Genomic DNA, 21109 nt, shown 5'->3' on the forward strand with positions numbered 1-21109 from the left:
ACCTCTTTTCAGTTCTTCTCATTTAAACAAATACAATTTCTTACCATGAATTTTTTAAAAGATTGCATTATGGAAGAGACTTAAAGATACTAGACATACTTTTACTACTATTACTTATAGTGTTAAATAAATACAAGATGATAATAAATAGTAATTGTCTCCATTTATTTCCTAGACCACAGAAAAGGATTTGATCATTTTTCAAGTAATGGGATTCTATAGTCTCTCCTTAAACAACTGATCTTTGGACAGAGTAAAGCAGGTGACCTCCCTGAAATCAGTGAACTATACAAGCATTCCTGGTTATCTGGAAATATTCCTTAAAAGTTAGTTGCTCATAAATAACTTACAGACAACATGATTTTTTAAATGACAGGTTTTTCCACATAAGAATTTTTTGTAAGAAAGTTATACATAGCCATGCCAAATTATATTTCATCATTAAAATTAAACACTGTAAAAATTGTGGGTTAAAGTCATATGAGGATGGAGATATCAAGAAATGAGGGTTTCTTCCCATTTTTTTTGCTGTCATGGGAAGTAGAAGCTGTGAGCTATGATGGAACAAGAGTCACTTTTTGGTGAGTTATTTAAAAAACAATTTACTGCTCACAAATGGATGTCAGCTTCCATTAAATATGAAAAAATGTTTATTTACTTATGTTTAGCACATGACTCGTGTTCTGTTCTGTAGGTATTGAATAAATAAATGAATAAGTAGGGAATAAATGACTAATTTCATGGAATCTGCAAACTCAATCAGAATAACTGTTATCAAATTTGACAGTCTGGATTTTCACAATGAAAAAGGAAAAAAATCTCAGCAAAAATAAATTCTCCATTATGGTCTCGAGGAAGTCTTTATGCTTTTCAATGTCATGGTGATTAGGATGAAAAAATAAAGACAATTAGGTGTGTAAGTCATCGAACCTTATGGTCCCCTAGAGGTAGATTTCCAATCATGGTGAATCTCTTTACGTTTAATCTAAAGTTGATTAAAAATAGAATCCCTGAAAATCATAAAAATGAAATTAGACCCTTAGAGCCATTAGTGAACGAGACAAGAACAATACTGTTCACCCAAGGCTGGTGCCTAGCTTTCATCCTATTAAACTCTGTGATAAGTGCTAAAAGCTTTTGTTATGTAGTCTAGCTTTTTCTTACTGAGAAACCTTTTAAGGCCAGATGAGAGTGCAATATTCTATGTAGTAAGCACTGCTTCCTAAGCAATAAAAACTATTTTTACATATAAATGAAGAACCATTAATAGTATAAAAAATAAATTATTCATTTATACATATCTGTGTCTGTTAAAATATGGAATTAATTCACATTTATACTTTAAACTATATTTCATGGGTTTTAATTCATAAGAATAGAGTATTTTTTTAAGAGAAATAACCTTTGAAAGTAATTTTATTTCAGTCTGAAGTCAAATTAATCATTTACTTAACCCCAAACAAAAAAGCCTACTAAAGAATTTATATGATAGATTCTGCTTTATTCCTATATACAGGGTCTATATGCTAAAGTTGTCAAAATATATCTCAAAAATTTCTCACATCTAATCAATATATTATGCTTATGTGTCAATCAATTAACTATTAATTTAGTACAGTAATTATAAGAAACAGGAAACAATGGATCTTGTTTCAGAAACTATAATTATATTTGGAGACAAGATTAACAAGCTAATGAAACAACTATTTAAAAAATATTATGTAATTAGATGGTGAGTTAGGAAGGCATAAATTACAATTATAAAATTTTAAAGAAAGATCCAGAAAAGCGAAAAGGTTAATGATTACATCTTGATTATCTTCATTTTACTGGTATTTTGGGCAGCTATTTATATCCTGTCAGTAAGTTTTGCAAAATAGGTACTTATATTGGCTTCTTTCTTTTGGCAATGAAATTAAGATTCAATGAAGAGAATTATCTTGATATTCCAACACTAGACAATGGAGGGATTTAAGCTTAAGGCTGGAGGTTTTATGAGTCCTTTACATATTGCAGTAGTGACTGACCCACAGTGAGTTCGGTGGACCTTTATGATTGGTGTCTATATTATGAAGAGGAGAATCAAAGGTACCCAACAAAGGGTAGGGCAGGAGATACAAGAGATCAGGAATTCATTTTCCTTCTCATCTCAAATATTTATTGATCTCACAGCATTGCTGGATATTATGTCCATGAAAGCCAAGTAGTCATGACATCTGCCTTAATTAAGCTCCGTCATGGAGAGGAGAGCACTAACCACTGAATGCAATAAATCTAAAATTGCAAAGGATATAGCTGCTAAAGAGAAAACGTTATGTTCCAGTGAGAATGAAGAACAGAAAATTTAATCTAGCAAGAAAAATTGGGATAAAGTTTCATGAAATATAAACAGGTATATGTACCGATATAAACTTGGTGGGTAATATACATAAAGCCATATTTTCAGTGGTAAAGAACTGGCTATGGGGTGGAATATGGGTCAGTAGTAGAAGGACAGAAAGATGAAAGAAGTTTTCCATGATCGAGCTTGAATATGTAACTAGAAGTCACGTTAAGCAGACACCACTATGATTATGTAATATGACTATGTGACAGGGTCTCAGCTGTTCGATGCTCTGTTCTGAGATTTTCTGTATTGCTTCAGTTCATTTTACAACAGTCATGCTCTTTATAGTCTCTTAATCATGGATGGCTTATTTCTCTGCTGGATCTAAAAGAATATCTTGGGCCAAGTAATTAATAAATGACAGAAATTTATTATCCTAGTTCTCAAGGCTTTGAAATCCAAGATCAATACACCAGCAGATTCGAAGGAGTAGCTAGCTCCCTCAGATATTTCTTATAAAGGCCCTCATTCTATTCAAGTGGACTCATGAGTGAGTCAACTCCCAAAGTTCTCACTGACTCATTACATAACTGTGGACATTAGCATGTAGGGAGACAGACAGCTGGGAACAATGTTTTCAAAAGATGTTGTTTCTCTTTAGAAATATGATTTGGAGTTTTTGAAATAATGCCTGCCTAAATAAGAATTTGTGAGAATAATACATTTATAAAGATGGAAACTTTGTACTAAGATGATTGTAGTGGTAAAATTTTTTTAAGGGTAAATTTTGTTGGTGCATTGGGTATGTGGAAAGAAACAATCCAAGAGGTGAGTACAATGCACTTTAAAGAGATTGTTGTTCCACTTTTACTGAATTTATTTCATGCCTTTGGTGGATAATAGTAATGTTAGAAAGACTATATTTATATTAATAAATAATGGACAATAGAAAACTTTGTTTTGAGTAGTAATTGAGTTCATTACACCACTAGCAACTGCACTATGGCTTCTCATCTTCTCAGAGAGGGAGTTCACTTAAGGCGAACAGAAAGTTCAAGTTCCTCATGGAGAGGAATGGATGAGAACCAGAAGGTAATATCAAGATACTAAAATCCTTTGAAATTGCAGCCTCTGGTAACAGATGATTTAGGAAAACAGCGGAACTCTGAGCATTCCAAAGAACAATGAGGAAATGAAGTAAAGCAGAGTGAGCAAAGGGGGGCGGTGAGGAGGCTAAAAGTAGAAGCTGACTTCCAGGTATGAAGGAGGAAAAATGTGAGAAGAATGGAATTAATGTCCACAGGGAAAAAAAGTATAACTCTTTGACAATGTAGCAACTCCCACACTGTAAAAACCCAACACAATAGACATAAAAAGAGAAGAGATAAAGGCAGCAATTAAAATAATTGCCTCTATACTGTACATCCAAATATATTCTATGGCTGGGGAACCAGCCATCTTTTGATCAGAGTAAAACACTTCAAAGTAACTTTTAAGAAAGGCCTTGAAATATTTTGATTTCTGATATACAAAACAGCTAAAAATACAAAATGTTCTTGAGATGTCATGCCAATGGAAAGGGTTACATTGTGTTTTTAAGTAGACCTTGGGAAGTCCCATGTCTCTGTACAAACTTTTCAAGCAACTTTGGCAAATGAGGTAATTCTCTGTCAGTGATTAACTGCAGGCTGTGAATTGTAACACATTCTTACAATGTTTCTGTGGAAATTAAACAAGATGATACAAATAAGTGTGTAGAATGTTGCCATCTAATAACTTCATTTTTCTACTCAGTTATTAATCCCATATATCCATTAGAATGTTTTTTTTTTAGAAATAAGGTGCTGCCTTGAAACATAATTTGACTTCACTAACATCTTTATTAGAGAAAATTGGAGGCAATTTATTTCTTAAATTGTAACTAAAGATAAATCATTTTCACATAAAATTTCCTTAAAATTATCTTCATTTAAATCTCCCAAGGTATGATAATTTTTTTATTGTAAAGTAGAATTTGGCTGATAATTTCATACTCTTCCATGTACATTAGAGATACCTCAGTCCCTATCTTCATTACAGGTTGTGAAGAGACTTAGTTTAGGAAAAAAATCATGCTGCTGCTGATAAAATACCTTCACAAGAAAGAATAGAATTTTGAATCAATTCTCAAAAATGCATATCTTTATTCTTCTTTATCTTTCTGAGTTAGAGAAAATGGAAAAATGCTGCTCTAAGTACACAAATAGGCTTAAATAATTATGGAAGTGAAAAAACATCTTAAGAACAGATGAATAATAAGGAAATGTGTTGCTTTGGGTTAGGTTTGAAACAAATGGAACAAATAACTGGAGATTTTATAGAAAATTAAAGTGACTCATGACTTTCAGTTTCTACGATTATGGGCAAAAGTGCACCTACAAAGGATGTAATGAAGTTGTGTTTCTTCCAGCCATGCACACGAGTCTTGCTACTCTCTGAATTCTCAGGTAATTAAACTGGCATCAAATTCAAGAACATTTTGATATCTACTGTAGAGGAATTTTAATCCAGCAACATAGTTGCTCTGGCAAGGGATCATATTCAAAGACCTTCTAGGTCTGTGTAATCCTGCTGGAATAACACACCTTTAATCCCTCTGGTTGAAATACGCACTTGTACTTAGTACACACTTTTATTCCTAAACAATGAAGATAAAATTAGTTCATAGGAGGAAGCAGCCATATTTAATAGTGCCGTCTAATTGAGGGGCAGACAAAGTAACGAATCAGAGAAAGGTTTGATAGAATGAGTCAGATAGGATACGCCCAACTCTCATAAGAACAGATAGGAAAGAGAGGCTATTTAAGAACATCACTGAGTAAGTCAGAGAAATGGCAATTCAGTGAGTGTAGTTCAGTTGAGTTCAGGCAATGGAGTGGAGTTCAGAGTTCAGAGTCAAGTTTTCCAAGTAGAGTAATTCAGTCAGAAGCCTAGAGAAGCCAGTTTGAATCAGTCAGCTTGAAGAGAAGTGTGAGCTAGAACCAGCCAACCAGAGTTCAGAAAGAACTAAAAAGAGTGAGTGTACTTAACAGTAAGCCTCAGAAAAGACACTTACATCTGGCAAATAGAAGTTACTTTTATCTCTACAGAGATAATAAAGGACTAAATGAATAAACACTAGATATTACTATATCTAAATTTTGGCAATCATTCTAAATAACAGATGATCAAACAGACCTCAAGGCACAAAGGAGAGGAGTGATAAGCATGGTTTGAGAATAGCATGGGAAATCTGGGATACTAGACAGTCAAATGGATGAGTAAGTTAAGGGGTACAGAGGCTAGTGAGGAGGGCAGTGCCATGAATACTTCAATGAAACCAGAATGCTTGTTAGATCACAGAGTTTCCTGACTTTAGGCTTTTCTACTATAAGTAACTTCTGATTTTCTGCTGACCCCACTCTCAAAATTTTCTAGAATTTAAACTTCTCTGAACCTCTTTTACTCTTCAAAGGGAGGTGGTTCTATTTCTCTAGATTATGAGATAGTAAAGATTTTTGAGGCCATGTAAGCATTTCTTTGATTTGTAGGAAACTCAAGTTACATCTGCTCAGAATCAATCCTCTATTCTGATGCAGCATCTGGGTTTCAGTTAACATCCTCTTTCCCCCTGAAACAATGGCAAACTGTTCAAAGATGCCCATAATATCAAAATAGGATAATGATCCAAAACCAGGATGTTGTTGTAGCTGTTGGTAAAGAATTTCAGTCTCTCTGATAGTTTTCCAGGCTGGCTTCTAGCCATCCTTCTGAGAGAAATGCTGCTAGAGGGAAAAAAAGACAAAACAATGACACCACAAGGAGTTCTAGCACCACCAGGCAAGTACCTGGATTCCACACACTTAGTCACCTCTGGGTTCATCTGACACATGAGTAAGGTTATAATTTCATTAAGTCATCTTAATTTAGACTTCTGTCACTCACAACCAACAAAGTCCTTCTTTTTATAGTACCATTTTCCTTACTGTGACCTTTTTCCAAGTTGAGCAAGAGAGATATTGAGGAATATCTGTTCAAAAGCTAATTATCCCTTGTTCTCAGCTTTGAGAATCCTCTAACTACACTCTTCACTCAAAACATTCCATATACCTTATCTCTTAAAGGCAGCTTACATATGATGCTGTTTCAAAACAGAATACTTTGGGTTTGGACAAAGTATTTGACTAGTTTATATTGGCCATGCATAGAAATAGATGCTCTTAAGACTGTTTTTGATGCTTGTGTCTGTTGGCTACTTTAAGTCATGAATGCCATTCTTCCAGGGTTCCTAAAGCCAAAGTCTTAACTATTGAAACTTAACTATTGAAGTACTAAATTTGTGAAGTACTAAGTTTACTTCCTACATCCACTGCTCCAGCTGAAGCAGTATGAGCTGTGCTAATAAGGAGATCTATTTTGCTCATGCCTAGAATGGCTATGAACTGTCTAATCAGAATGCCATGCACAGCTATGTTGCATGGACCCTTGGACTGCCCTAATGCTTACTGCATGATACTGACCCTACCTTCTTTATTTTCTCTCCACCCATTATATGTCTCCTTAAGCAGCGTGATGAAAAACTCAAGGAAGACAGCATTATCAACCAACTCATCATACTTTCATGAAAACTGTCATGCATAAATATAGGATAAGCAACTTCTTTTATTTCAAGAGGAGCACAACTCTGTCATCTGAAACAAATACTTTTGGTATAATTACTCTCTAATTATTATGGGATTTTAATCTCATCATGGGTGCATGAAAGCTGCTTTCAAATGTTGAAAAGATGTGTTATAAAATATTCATATTTTGGATGGCCTTAAGGAGCAGACTATGTGGATATTAGGGAAAAAATCACTTTAGTATAGGAAAGAATGTTTTCAATTTCAGAGTTACCTCAGTTTAGTAGTTGGTGATATTTCTGTCACTGTGGTAAGTGTCAGTGAGTTAACAAGCACAGGGTTGAAATATCAGTGCTCAGCATCCAAAAAACTATTTTAGTCTGGAACAAAGAATCTTCTCTCTGAGTTTCTCATCATGAGTCCCCCTCCAAAAGCCTTGGGTTACTTTTCTGTATGTTCACTTTCTGCATCACGAGCAAAACTTCCATCTGGTCTACCTTTTGGTCTACCAATCTGGAGTTCCTAAGTGCAGTTACCTGCCAGAACTGCTTTAAGGCTCTAGCGAATCTTTCTTCCCTGCTTCTGCTATGACTAATACCTCAAGGATTTATGCTAAATTTTCTTGATTTTGTCTAATTAGTTGCAAAATGTAGCTATGCTGACTTTCTAGTGAGTGAAAATACTTTCCGTGAGCTATGAAAGTTTCTTTCTGACTGAACAATGTTACCTTTATAATTCTTTTTTTTCCCCTGACAGGTATGGTGGCCCTCATTTAAGAGCACCTAACTATAGATTTAGTTTTTATTTTTTTCCTATACTTAGATATTAATAGTACCATTAGTATTTTTTTTCTGAATATGTCTTTACTGGCTTCCAAGTTGACAAACCAAATATGTTTCTAGAAAATATTTCCTGAGACACGGAGGGTTGCAATAAAGAAGGCTTACTGGAATCACTGGGGTGATTAACATTTTTTTTTCTTTTCTTAAAGAAGAAAGATTAGGCATATCTGCCATGAGTGTATATAGTTAACATAAACGTTAAAATATAAAATTTTTAGTAAAAGAGATATGAAATTTTCAATTTGTTTTGAAATATTAGTTCGTTCACAGTTACTTTAAGACATAGTTCAATAATGCCCTATGTTAACATGCTTTTTAAGCTTATCATCTTCTCTTCTGTCAGACCATATAATTCAAGTATATTTTTCCATACTTCATGAATTACTTCATGCAACAATAATCCAGAAAGAAAAACATTCTGAGTGTTCAAACATAATGAAGAAAGCTATAAATGTAAGATATTAATTTTACAAAGTTATGGAAAGTGGAAATCATTCAGCATACTTTGGTCTAACACAGCATCAGACAAGCAGAATGCTGCATAGATTCACCTTAGAATGATATTTTTCAGAGTATTGAGCTCAAGCTCCTGCTGTATAGCTGACCAGTGATTGTAAGATACTTTCCTTAGAAACAAGGGCCAGTGATTCATAGGTTGGCTTAAAATGAATTTAAAAATCTCTCAACTAGGGTATTCCTTTTATAAGAACTTTATCTAATTTTGATAATTAATATACCTTAATTATACTGTATTATACAAATACCCTATAATTAAGTTTCTATAAATGACTACTTCTTATGACAAAGTAAATATTCAACCATCAGATGTTGAGAGAGACAAGAACTAGGAAGCAGTTATGAAGAGAGACAGTCAATTTGCTTGGTGTTGCCCTCCCAATATTAATGAGGTTCTTGTGGGCCAGGCTGTGCTCTTGATTAAATTGAAGTGGCTTCGTGTATTGGGCAGTATTAATATTTAGGGTGATAGCATATGCCCTGAGAAAGTGAGTAGAACAGAAAAAAATAATTGGTGTACATAGTACAAACTTGGCTTATGCAAGATACAGGGATTTTTTTTATGAAAAGCTTAAAATAAAGCTCTGGAATTTCTATGTCAAAGCTTGAATTAATCTTTGTAAAAGATCAAAGCTTGACACTGACATCCTGTTTTAAGGAGGAATTTCATGAATATAATTCAGAGGTCTCCAACTAATATTCTTAATTTTAAATTGAGTATACTTATGCCAGAAAACTCACTGTTGTTGCTAATGCATATGATAACAACCAATAGTAATATACACTCTTTAGACTTGAATAAATCTTTGCACACCCCTTTTTTGAGTACTAAGTAATCTTAAATGTATCCAAAGTAAAACAAACTATGAAAAATGTAAACAAAATGGCAAGTCAAACCAATAAAGTCAAGTGAAAAGTTTCTCCTTAATTTTAGTAAATATTCATTGAAAAATATTTAGGACACCAAATTCTAGAACTAGAAGTCTCAATAAATATTCTAAATCTAGATGTTTTAAAAGCTTAACATAGTAAGGAGGAAATAAACAGCATGCTTGATGGAGTGTTTGCATGCCAACTTTCAACAGGCTACCCAAGCCACAAAGAGACCCTCTGCCTCCTCTGTATCCGTTCTCCCAATGTCTTCCTTCTGTGCATGAATGTTCTTTTTCAGTATTCCTTTAGTTTAGTTAATATCTTCAGTCTTCCTCCATCTCTACCATTTTAGCTACTTTCTCACAGAACAATGACATTGCTAGAGCTCCTGACTAAATCAACATTGCCTTGCATAAAGTCGAAGTACTTTTTAAAACTCAAAATATTAAGTGATCTCTCATCCAGACCATTCTTTACCCTCTGTGAATTCCCCTCCCCTTTAAGCTGGATAGTTGGCACCTTATCAAACCTTATCTTGGAAGTGACCCCTATTCTCCTCATGAATCAGAACTCAGAACTTTCCAAAGTTTTCCAAAGTTTTCCTCAGAACTTTCCCCATGCTTCTTCTTGACTGGAATGTTCTCTCCACTTTCCTGCACATTTTACGTAAGCAGTTTCTACTTTCTTATCATACCTCAGTTCCTATGAAGAGAACCTGACCTGCCTTGACCTAAAGTGCCATACTTTGTGATTCTCAAGTGTTCTATGAATACATCAATCACAGGATTTTTGGTAGTATACTAAAATTATCAGTTGCTGAGTCAAATACTATTCCTGACAACAAAAGAGAAGGCATTGACAATTTAAAATCTTGTTGAACTCTAGAACCTTACTGATTGCTTGAAAAATACTTAACCACTTGAGTAAAGTGAACTTAATCTTATAAGTTTTTAAATAGCTAACCTCAAGAAAGTGTCTTTTCATATGTAGAGGCCCAGAGCATTGTCTTAGAAGACTAACTACCTCATTGCCTGAAACAACATCAGTGCTTTGCCTAAAGCAGATAGTGACTGTCCAGAACAGTAGTTAGTAACAGTAGTAACAGTAGTAACTGTAACAGTAGTTAGTAGTGGATCTCCAGGCATGTGAGAACCCACATTCTTTCATATTAGAATTCTATAATTGTGACTGCAGTTCAGTAACCCTACACAAGCAGTGCGTCTCTGTTGATATAGAGCCTAAAGTCCTCATTATCTTATATATCAGCATGGGGGAGGGGTTATGAACAGAATCTTCATAAATATCCTCCTATTTTCAAAAAGGTATCCACATGCCAAGTAAATGAAGATAATCACCCATGTGCCAACTCTTCAAAGCTGTTCTTTGCCCTGCCTAGCTCTCAGGTAGCAGGGATTTGTGTTTAAAACTGCAATAATTTCACTTTAACATACCAATACAACAATATCCAGTGGATGTTTTCTAAACAAAGAAAGTTTAGATAATACCAAATATGAACGGTAACATTTTACTTATTTAGTAATGACAGACTAAAATTATTTATCACATCCTTTTTGTTTTATATTCTATAAAGAGGATACCATTCCAAAATAATATAGAATATTATTTTTGAAGATATTGAAGATCTTAAAAGCAATTGCATCTTCAGGAAAGAATATTTCAGAATTAAACCTTACAGAATGGCTCTCCCCTCCCCCTCCACTTCATGAGTGACTCATTCACACTCTCTCCACCTCATTTCCAGAGACCACTGATAAGAAATCCCTTACTTGGTGTTGTGTGTGTCAATGGTGTGGAAGAGCTCGTGTAGTTCTGCTCCACTGAGAACTCCATCTGAAAAATACGCTTTAAATTCTTCAAAGGACAATTTCCCATCGTCTGAAATAAGAACAAACAGAAGAAAAGCAAATCACTCCAACCTTGAGCACCGTCCACTTTTGATTTTTAAAACTTAGTCCTAGCATCTGTGCTTGTTTAGTTTGGATGACACACATACATTAAAAAAGAAAGGAAGAAGGAAACCTTTGAAATGTTAATAAAAAACAATTTACTGTCTTTTCATTGGACATAGCACACCAATGCATGCACTGGTTTTGAATATTTTTGGTTGTTTTGGGTTTTGGTATTTTTTGCCACGACAAATGTAACACTTAAGGAAATGTTTACCTAGCTATAGAAAATGAAAGCCTCACAGCCACACAAAGGGCCAAGCAGACATTTTGCTTTCATGATACCAAGCCTACACAGAATGTAGCAGACCACAAGATAAATACAAGATGCCTAACAAGTGTGCTTTGATTGAATATTTACACAAGGATACGAGTTATTATAATTCACCAAACTATATTCCTTGTTGTATTCATTCAATTAGTGACTGCTTTTACAGCCAAACATGTTTCTTATGTGAAACACAATAGTGCTGCTATACAATCAGAGTCGAATAAAGGATAAGATGTCGAGACATAAACGGAAGTATTTTTGCACAGCTGGGAGCAGTAAAATTCAATAAGAGACAGGTGAAAAAGGTAATAGATATTTTCATTTCAAAGAATAAGGGGCAGGGTTAGTATCATTTACACCTCACTTTGAAGAAAAGCTCTGGATAAGCATAGATGGAAAAAAAACAACCCACATTACCACCATGCTAAATATCTGTTCAGGGCACAGAAGGAACAAATCCAAAGGAACGATGGGCCCTTAAGGGAGAGGAGGCATCATTTTCTATGTAGACTCATTTGTCAGGTTTTTCAGAGAGGCTGCCAAATGACTCTAAACGATGGAATATGCCTTTGCATTTATAATATGGGGAGCTCCAAGCTGAGGAAGAATTTTCCTGGGATGACAAAAGTCCTCACAACAATACTGCATAAACAAAATAGAATCCTATCGTTAAATAAAAGCATAGTTTAATCGGACTAGACCATCAAGATTATTTAGAGTGTTTTCAACAGATGTTCCCAGACCACCCCAAGGACTGTTGAAACGCTGACTCCAGAATGCTGCTCAAGTATCAGAACAGCACAAAGATCTCAGAGTGGGTTGGCAAAAAGGATGGTTTTTAACAATTTTGACAGCTTCTACTTACCTTAAACCCAGGAGGTTTGGGATGGGTGTGTGTATGTGTGGTGGAGGGGTAACGGGGTAGCAGGATATCATGGGAATGCGGGGGTTGGTGGAGGGGGTAACCTGAATATCATTTGAGATGTAAACAAATAGAATGATTAATAAAAATAAAAAAGATACTAAGTATGAGTCAGATTAGAAAAGAAGAGAAGAAAGAAGAAAAGAGCAGACCCGAATTACTTAATTCTTCAGGTAAAGACTTAAGAGCTGGGGAATTTTTTAATGATTATTTTTTACAATTAATTAGTTAATTTGTTTACATCCCAAACATTGCTCCCCCTCTCAGTTTCCCCCTCACTGAGTCCCTCCCTCCCCTCTTCCCTTTTCCTCTGAGAGAGTAGAACCCCCACTGGGTATCCCCTACCCTGGCACTTCACGTCTCCATGTCTCCCACTGAGGCCAGACAGGGCAGCCATGAAGTCTGAGCTGCCTGTCTGCTACATATGTGTGGTGGGGGGAAGGGGATGGAGTGGGGGGTGGGACCCTTTGGGCTGGGGAATTTTTAAAGATGCTGGTATGTGAAATACAGATGCTTGAGAGATGTGAATTTTTATTTCATTTTGCTTTTTAGTTTAACAGGCACAATATACCAAGCTTCCACTTAATTCTTGCTAACAGTTACCAGAGCAGATGATAAAACTTGAGATCTAGATCAACCGTACAAAGCATTCCTGACCTGAGTGATGTCCTGGACCAGTCGCTCACTGCCGTGCAACCCAGAGTAGCTCACTGCAGCGAGAACATCAATTCTCCAGCTTTCCCATTGTCTAGTTCCTGCTTGTTTTCAGGTAAGTTATGAACGTTTAGACCCATACAGCCTATTGTATAGTTGAATGTGCATCTTCTTATTGTGAAAAGGAAATGAATAAATCAGCAGAAAAAAATTGTCCATAGATTAGTTCTAGAGTCAAATGTAGTGGTACATACCTACAATGCCACCGCTCAGGAGGTTAAGGCAGAAAAATCTAGATTCCAAGGCTACAAAGTAAGGCCTTGCTTATAAACAAACTAACTAACTAATTAAAGAGAAAAAACTAGAAATGAACACACTGTTTTCTTCACTACTGCTTTGTTGTGCAATAAATATGACCTTACATGCTGACTATATGATGTGTCCGACAGTGAACCTTTCATATTTCTTTGGTGATTCGAGCCAGGCCTTAGAACTGTGGTTGCCTGTGCTTCCTGTGGGTAGGGCAGGCCTCTATATGCTGCTTTATAATTAGAGGAAAAAGTTCAAGTAGCAGTGCACATGCCATAAAATAAAAGCTTTGGCTAGCAAGTGCTCTGATAAAAAAAAATAACACAAAAAACTCCTATTGGCAAAAAATAATATCTAATAGGAGAAAGTAAGCATTAAATTGCAGTCCTGGCTCGATGGGTGGAAAGTATGTGTTGAAAGCTGTTTTTATCACATGCAGGATTCTTGAAAGTCTACATGACAGGCTGCCACATTGTAAAACAAGCAACTGCAAAGAATTCCTTTTGAGTAGCTCTGGATTAGTGCTAAAATGTTAAACAAAAGCTTAATGCAAAAGCTGAAAACCCCCTCCTTGTGTGATTCAGTATTAATATGGCAATTGTATTTTTATTAATATATTTTATTTCAACTTCAATATTTCTGCTGAAACCTTCTTTTGAAATGGAACAAAACAATGAAAACTTGGCTTAAAATCGGTTCACAAAATAGGCATGATTTCTGAGGCCACTTTCTGCCAAGGACAAAATTTAATTTTAACTGACAACACACACAGGCTTTTTAACATTTCTTTTAGTGCTTCATCACGGTTTGTCCTGGACATTTGCTCGTCTCAGATTTATTTATTTAATTTTGTAATTAAATTTGGTTTTGTCAAATTCATATATATATATATATATATATATATATATATATATATATAGAGAGAGAGAGAGAGAGAGAGAGAGAGACAGAGAGACAGAGAGACAGAGACAGAGACAGAGACGGAGATAGATAATTCTGATTGTTCTCCTTCCTACCATCCCCCTCTTTCTCTCTTCATCTTTCCTGCCAAACTCCCTTTTCCTGAGTAATCTCTTTCCCACATTCATATCTTCTTCTTTGTGTGTGTGCGTCCCTCTGGGTGTGGTCTGGGCCATCTGTGTGACTTTAGCATTGGAGCTATCCATTGGAGTCTGCTGATTATGCTAGTGGTTACACAACTAAAGACAGTGGCTATCTAGAGCCCACAATTCAGCAGTAAGGTGTACAGCCCCTTAAGCCCCTCCCTGGTTCATGACTGACAGTTGGAACAGTCTTGTGTAAGCCCAGTGCAGGTAATCTCACCAGTCTGGAGTTATGGCCGTATCGTGAGCACTGGGTCTAGAGTGTGACATTTTGCTGTCCTCTCCCTATCATTTAGTTTTACATTCTTTTTTAATCCCTTCTTCTATAGTGTCCCTGGAGCCTTACAAATTTTAGTATGTGAGTAGCCTCTGTCTAAGAAAAATAAATAGATATTTAGAGATATTTAGAAGACACATTGACATTTTGTCTATTCAGCTTTCCATCAGTAGTAATTTCCCTCTTATGATTTTTCTTATTTATTGAAGTTTTTTTTCATACAATATATTTTGATCATTCTTTCCCCTCCCCCAACTCCTCCCAGAATCTCCTTATCCCTACCCACACAACCCTCTCTCTCTCCTTCTCCCCATTCCTCTCCCCCTCTCTCTGTCTCTCCATGCCCCAGATAAATGAAAATAAAAAACAAGTAAAATATAAAAGATATCAAAACAAAATAAAAAGACCACAAACACTAAGTCTCTCTGTCTCTCTGTCTCTCTATCTTTCTCTGTCTCTCTCTCTCTCTGTCTCTCTCTCTCTGTGTGTGTGTGTGTGTGTGTGTGTGTGTGTGTGTGTGTGTGTTGACCAACTGCTACTGGGCATGGAGCCCACCCTAGTGACATTCCATTGAGAAAAACTGATTTTCCCTGTGCCAGTGGCAATCCTTAGCAAATAACTTCTGGCTAGAGGTGTGACCCTATGTCTACTTTCTCCTCAGTGCTGGAACCCCATCTGACTTGAGGCTATTCAGGTCTAGTATATACTGCCACAGTGTCTGTGAGTTCATGGGCATCAATCCTCTTGTGTCTAGAAGACACGGTTTCTGTTGTCTGTCATTTCTTTGTCTTTGTCTCCTTTCTTGGTATCTCCCAGAGCCATGAAAGCAGGAGAGAGGAATTGGTGACGACATCTTTAGGACTGGGAGCTCCAAAGTCTCTCACTCTCTGCGTGTTGTTCAATTGTGGGTCGCAATGTTAATTCCCATCTAGAGTATGAAGAAGCTTCTCCGTCCCATGAGGGATGAGCAAGGCACTGATCTATCACCATAGCAATGTGCAATATATAGATTTTTAGCATGGCTTACAGGGCCAGGCACAGAATCCTTCTGGGAAGCAAGGCTCATATCTAAGGCAAGAGTATCTGCCACCACTGCACACGGAAACACATACTGCCTGGCAGGTTTGTGTTTTAGTTCATATTGTTCATTACTGAGTAAGACTGTTTAGTGATTTCTTTCTTCATAGAATCCTACTAGCACTTTCTGATACATTGAAAGCTAGCCAGAAACTCAATTCCCCAATTCCTTGTAGCCATGACATGTGATATTGTCAACAATAGGGTTTTAGCATCTAGTTCTAGGGGTCAGCCAGGCAGAAAAGCAAAAGTCTGTATTGTTTTTGAGGACTCTGGGGGCTGTCCTGACCAACAAGTTCTATGGAGATGTCTAACATCTGGCCCTGAGGCTTGGTTTAATATATTGTTTTTAAGAGGAGGTTTATTTAGACATATTGGATCTTTGTCTACATATACTGGACATATGGCTTTTTCATTCCCACCCTTCATTTTTGTTAACTCTACTCGCTCTTTCTCTTCAGCCACCTTACTGTTAAATGTTTGTATAGAGGGAGAATTATGTCTTAGTTTATAATTCTTTTGGCCTTATATTCCAAATTTTACTAATGTTTTTGAATAGAAGACAATAGAGTATTGCTATGAACACAGACATTTTAAAAGGAACAAGTGTTCCTATGTTTATATATTGTTGCATTTGAACATATCTTTGTGTTATTAAGTAGATGTTATATGCACATACCCAAAGAAGCAAGGAAATAAAAAAATCTATATACTATGAAGCCCCAATTCTCTCTTTTCTTCCTTTTTAAAATATTTTGTTAGATTTAAAAAGTTTTGTGTTTATGATTTCTTTAGGGAAATATAAATATTCTTATTTCTCTTCATTTATATTATGAAAGTAACACCCCCAAATACACATTTTATTTGTTATAAAGAGAACATTATGGTATTTGAATAGTCACAGGTTTATTTTGAAAAATTTTTTTAATACAAAGAAAATTGAAAGGGATATTACAGTTAACCTTATATATTATCTGCATTTCCAAGGTTTTAACATTGGGCACATTAACTTTTTGCTTATAACCTTTAATCTAACAGTTAATACTAATCTTGCCCAAATAAATGACTGAATTGAGAGAGAACAGTCCTAAAAGAGATCTTGAGGTTTAAACTTGAATTGCTACTTACTAGTAGACCACCTTTATCCATTCATTGGTTCAATGTTTATCAAAATCCGACTGTGTGCTAAACACAGTGTTTGGTGCTAAGACAATTGACAAGTCCTTATGGATCCAATGACAGGGGTATAACAAATGAACAGCAGCCACAGGATGACAAGAACAATCCCAGGGAGGCAGGTGGAAAAGAGCGTTTAGAAAAGGAAACTACCCTGACGGAAAGGCCAAGGAAAGTTTTCAGGGGATGCTTCTGCTTAGACACAAATGAAAGCTAACAGATAGTGAAATGTCTCTACATAGGATCCTACGGGCAGAGGAAATGCAAAAAGCATAGCTAGAAAGCTGAAAGCATATGGACTAAAACCTATAAAACCTGACCACTCAATCAAGGAGTATATTTATCTGGGGGGAAGGAAAATCATAGATACACAGAAGTAACAGTATGAGAGTTAAAAAATCATGCAAAGAGCAGTAGAGAACCACTGTATACATTTGAAAGCCAGATATGATTGCAGTACACAGGCTTTTGGAGCTTTGAGGTGTACCACGGGAGAGGAGGTTCCTTAGGATGCTTAAAATCAAAAGGAAAAATCATCCAGGCAAAATCAAAGGGAACGAGACTTTGGTGGTCACAGTGAAAACAGAAATATAGAGGGTTTTAATTTGTTTGGGAAAGAGAGAGAATATAAAAGGAAGATCATTTAAAGCAGTGGGCAAGGAAAGAAATAACTCAATGGTGGAATTTAATTTCCAGGACAGAGAAAGAGATGGGTGTACTACTACTATTCATGGAGAGACTGGAATAGGTGAGGTCAAAAGCTATCTTCTGCCGTAAAGTTAAAGGAACATGTGGATGGAATAGAGGCATCTAGTCAGTGAAAGGCTCATATAGTTCTAGAAAGATCAAGGGGCATGGAAGCCTGAGATATGTATTTAGGAGTTTACAACACAAAATGACTGGGGGGGGGTGTCCCAGATACGAGTCAGTCTTCCCAGGGAGAATGACAGAAGTGGAAAAGCAAAGAGCCGAGAACAGACTTCAGAAGAGGAAAAGTTCCAAACTTTCTAAATGGTTCAACATAATGAGGATTAACTGGGAAAATTCTTCATACAGGACCTAGCACACAGTAAGTTTTAAGTAATGGGAGAGCAAATTTAACACAGCATAATAAGCAGAGACCATTCATGTCATTTTAAATTCTTATTTTCTATTTTTCCTCAAAAAGTACTTACTGAGTAAAGACAAAAAGGCTGCCAGTGGTGGAATGGGTTGGAGGGGGTGGGGGAGTGTGAGGGGATGGGGGATGGGGATGGGGTGGGAGGGGATGGGGTAAGGAGGAGATGGAGACAGGAGGGGATGGGAGAGGATAGGGATGGGAGGGGATGGTTGGTGGATGGGGATGTGGGTTGGGGGCAGGGGGCATTCCACATGATCAGGCTCTTCCCACCTGACAGGATGCAAACCATTGCAATGGTTGTTCAAAGATATCTTAATTTATTTTCTTAACTTACCGAAACTGACACTTCTTTTTCAAAAATAAAAAAGAAAGCTAAGGGTTGGAGAGAAAAGGATAATGAAAGAAAGAAGGAAAGCAAGTTAGCTATTTAAACAGTTGTTCAATGTCTCCTTCAGGTCACAATCACAGCATCACCAACGATAGAGCCCAGAGCTCAGCCGCCGAGCTCCTCTGTGGGAACTTAATCTAGTTTTTACAGTCATTGAAAATAATTAAAGTAAATTTTTATGAACCTACATTTATGTGTTACTTTAATGTTTTTCAATATTTTAGTTTATCAAAGTTTAACAAATCATGATCACTGTCAGGAATAGCAGTGGACTCTGGTACAAAGAGAACATGTGGGTAGGACTGGCTGTGCTAGGCCAAAGGACTGAATATGCTTTCCAGGGGATCCAAGAGGAACAGAGACTCTCCAGATCATTCATAATTCATATGAAGGCATATCAAGTTTAAATTGAAGAACGGTAAGGACAAAGAAAATTTATGAAGGAGGAAAGCAGCAAGATAAACACTGATGGAAGAGCACGGCTGAGAATTACAGAATAATGAGCTTACAGGAAACCATGCAAGTTATGAAAAAGTGTGTATGGAAATGTTTAACATGTTTAAAGACAATTTCATGACATAGTACTGTATATCCAGTAAGTTATTATTCTTCAATGGTGAAAGTAAAAATCAAGATTTTTGCAAGTAATCAAAAGCAAAAGAACTGATTGCCACTGGACTTGCCCTGTAAGAAATGTTAGAAAATGTTCTTTAGGGAGAAGGAAAGAGAGATTGGCAAAAAATGTGGAGCCATGTAAAATGGCATCATAAAACACAATGTCTTGAGCTTCTTTCTCTGAATGAGACTGAGAGAGAACTGCATGAAGCAATAATACCAAAAGCGTGTCCGTGATCACAGCAGATTGGTAGGTGAAATGAATTGTATCAGTTTCATGAGAATCACCATGAAAAATTGAGCATATTAGTTAAAAAGATGACTGTATTACCTACATGAGAGTATAGTGTTATTTGAAGGTAGATGCATTACTTAAAAATGTAAGCACATTCAGAGAGAGAGAGAGAGAGAGAGAGAGAGAGAGAGAGAGAGAGAGAGAGAGAGAGAGAGAGAGAGAGAACACTCTTGGCTAGAGTCACCTGAGAAGGAAGTATTAATTCAGGAATTGCCTACATCAGATTAGCCTGTGAGCATATCTGTGGGTTGTTAATTGACTTATGATGCTCCACTGTGGGGAGCATCATTCCTTAGGAAGATGGTCCTGGGCTGTATAGGAAAGTTAGGTAGGCATGAGCATGGGATTGAGCCAAGGAGCTATCCAGTAAACAGCATTTTGATGGTTTCTGCTTCACATTCCTGTCTTAAGTCCCCACCCTGACTCCTCTCAAAGTTGGACTGTGACCTGGAAATCTAAGCCATATAACCCTTTTGTCCCCTAAGCTGCTTTTAGTCAGAGTACTTCACAGCAATATAAAAGAAATTAAGATACAAGGCAAGCACTCTATCAACGGAGGTATCTCCTAGCTCTCAAAAACTTTTCACTCTATATTTTATTGAATGTATTCATTATAAAAACTTCATATAATAATTTGTTCTTCTCATCTTTTTCAGGTAGAGAAAAACCCTGGAAAACATACAAAGGTAAAATGGCTGACAGGAAGTCACAGCACATCTCCTGGGACACATTCCTGGAAGCCAGCCTTTAAAGCTGCTGTCAGATCTATGGAGGGCCCAAGTGCCTATGCAGACAGATCCTGCTTCTTCACTGAGTACTTAATATCCTGACTGGCTTCTATCATCTACTTGTGAACCATCTGAGCAGAGGAAACCTCAACTGAGAAACTGAGTCCAACAGATTAGTCTGCACATGTCTGTGAGGGAATTGTCTTGGTTGATGATTGATATGGGAGGGACAAGCCCACTTTGGGTGGCTTCATCCCTATGCAGGTAGGCCTGGACTTTAGAGGAAAGCTAGCAGAGAACAAGAGAGGAAGTAAGCCAATAAGCAGTATTTCTCCATGGTTCTTGCCTCTGTTTCTACTTTATTTCCTGTCTGACTTTTCTCAAAGATAGACTATAACTTGGATGTGTGATATAAAGACACAGTTGCTTTTGGTTTTTTATTATTGCAACAGAATGCAAATTAAGAAAGCTAACAAATATTTAGATACTTTACCAGGAAATGTATTTATTATATAAAAATATTTTAGAGTTGTTCTGGGAATACTAAGAAAGTTAACTGAGATAACAGGTGTATATTATTGGGAAAAAGAGGACATTTAATGTCATTTCTATTGAAAACTTACAACATTTCATGTGAAATTAGAAGTAAACCAAACGCACCCCCAGTTACTGAAGCTTTCAGTAATGACAAATGAAGCATTTGTTACAGGAACATTTAATTATTTGCGAGGATTTAGATTCAAAATTGACAGCATAAATTATTATAATTTGTCCATTTATAGACAAATTTTATTCACATGCAAAAAAATATTTTTATGCAGACATAAGAGAAAGAAGTACATCTCACAGTTGACTGGCTTCCTTTACCCTCCACCTCACTGTTAGCCCTTGCTAATCATCTCTGTTTTTCCTTCAAGGAAGAAGCTGTCATCTCTGTCTGCTTCATCAGAAGCCATTTCTTTTTTTTTTCTTTTTTTTTCTTTTTTTCTTTTTTCTTTTTTTTCACATGT

General features: G+C 36.3%; 1 protein-coding gene across 1 annotated transcript in view; it reads right to left on the minus strand.

Moving 5' to 3' along the window:
- Necab1 (N-terminal EF-hand calcium binding protein 1) overlaps nt 1–21109 on the minus strand; it is a 140657-nt gene that overhangs the window by 98863 nt on the left and 20685 nt on the right. Inside the window, exon 3 of the mRNA XM_028780915.1 lies at nt 10985–11093. Within this exon, the coding sequence (XP_028636748.1) occupies nt 10985–11093 (109 nt within the window). The remainder of the gene's footprint in view (nt 1–10984; nt 11094–21109) is intronic.

This window comes from Grammomys surdaster, unplaced genomic scaffold (assembly GCF_004785775.1).
Source record: "Grammomys surdaster isolate TR1022 unplaced genomic scaffold, NIH_TR_1.0 97, whole genome shotgun sequence".
NCBI classification, from domain to species: domain Eukaryota; kingdom Metazoa; phylum Chordata; class Mammalia; order Rodentia; family Muridae; genus Grammomys; species Grammomys surdaster.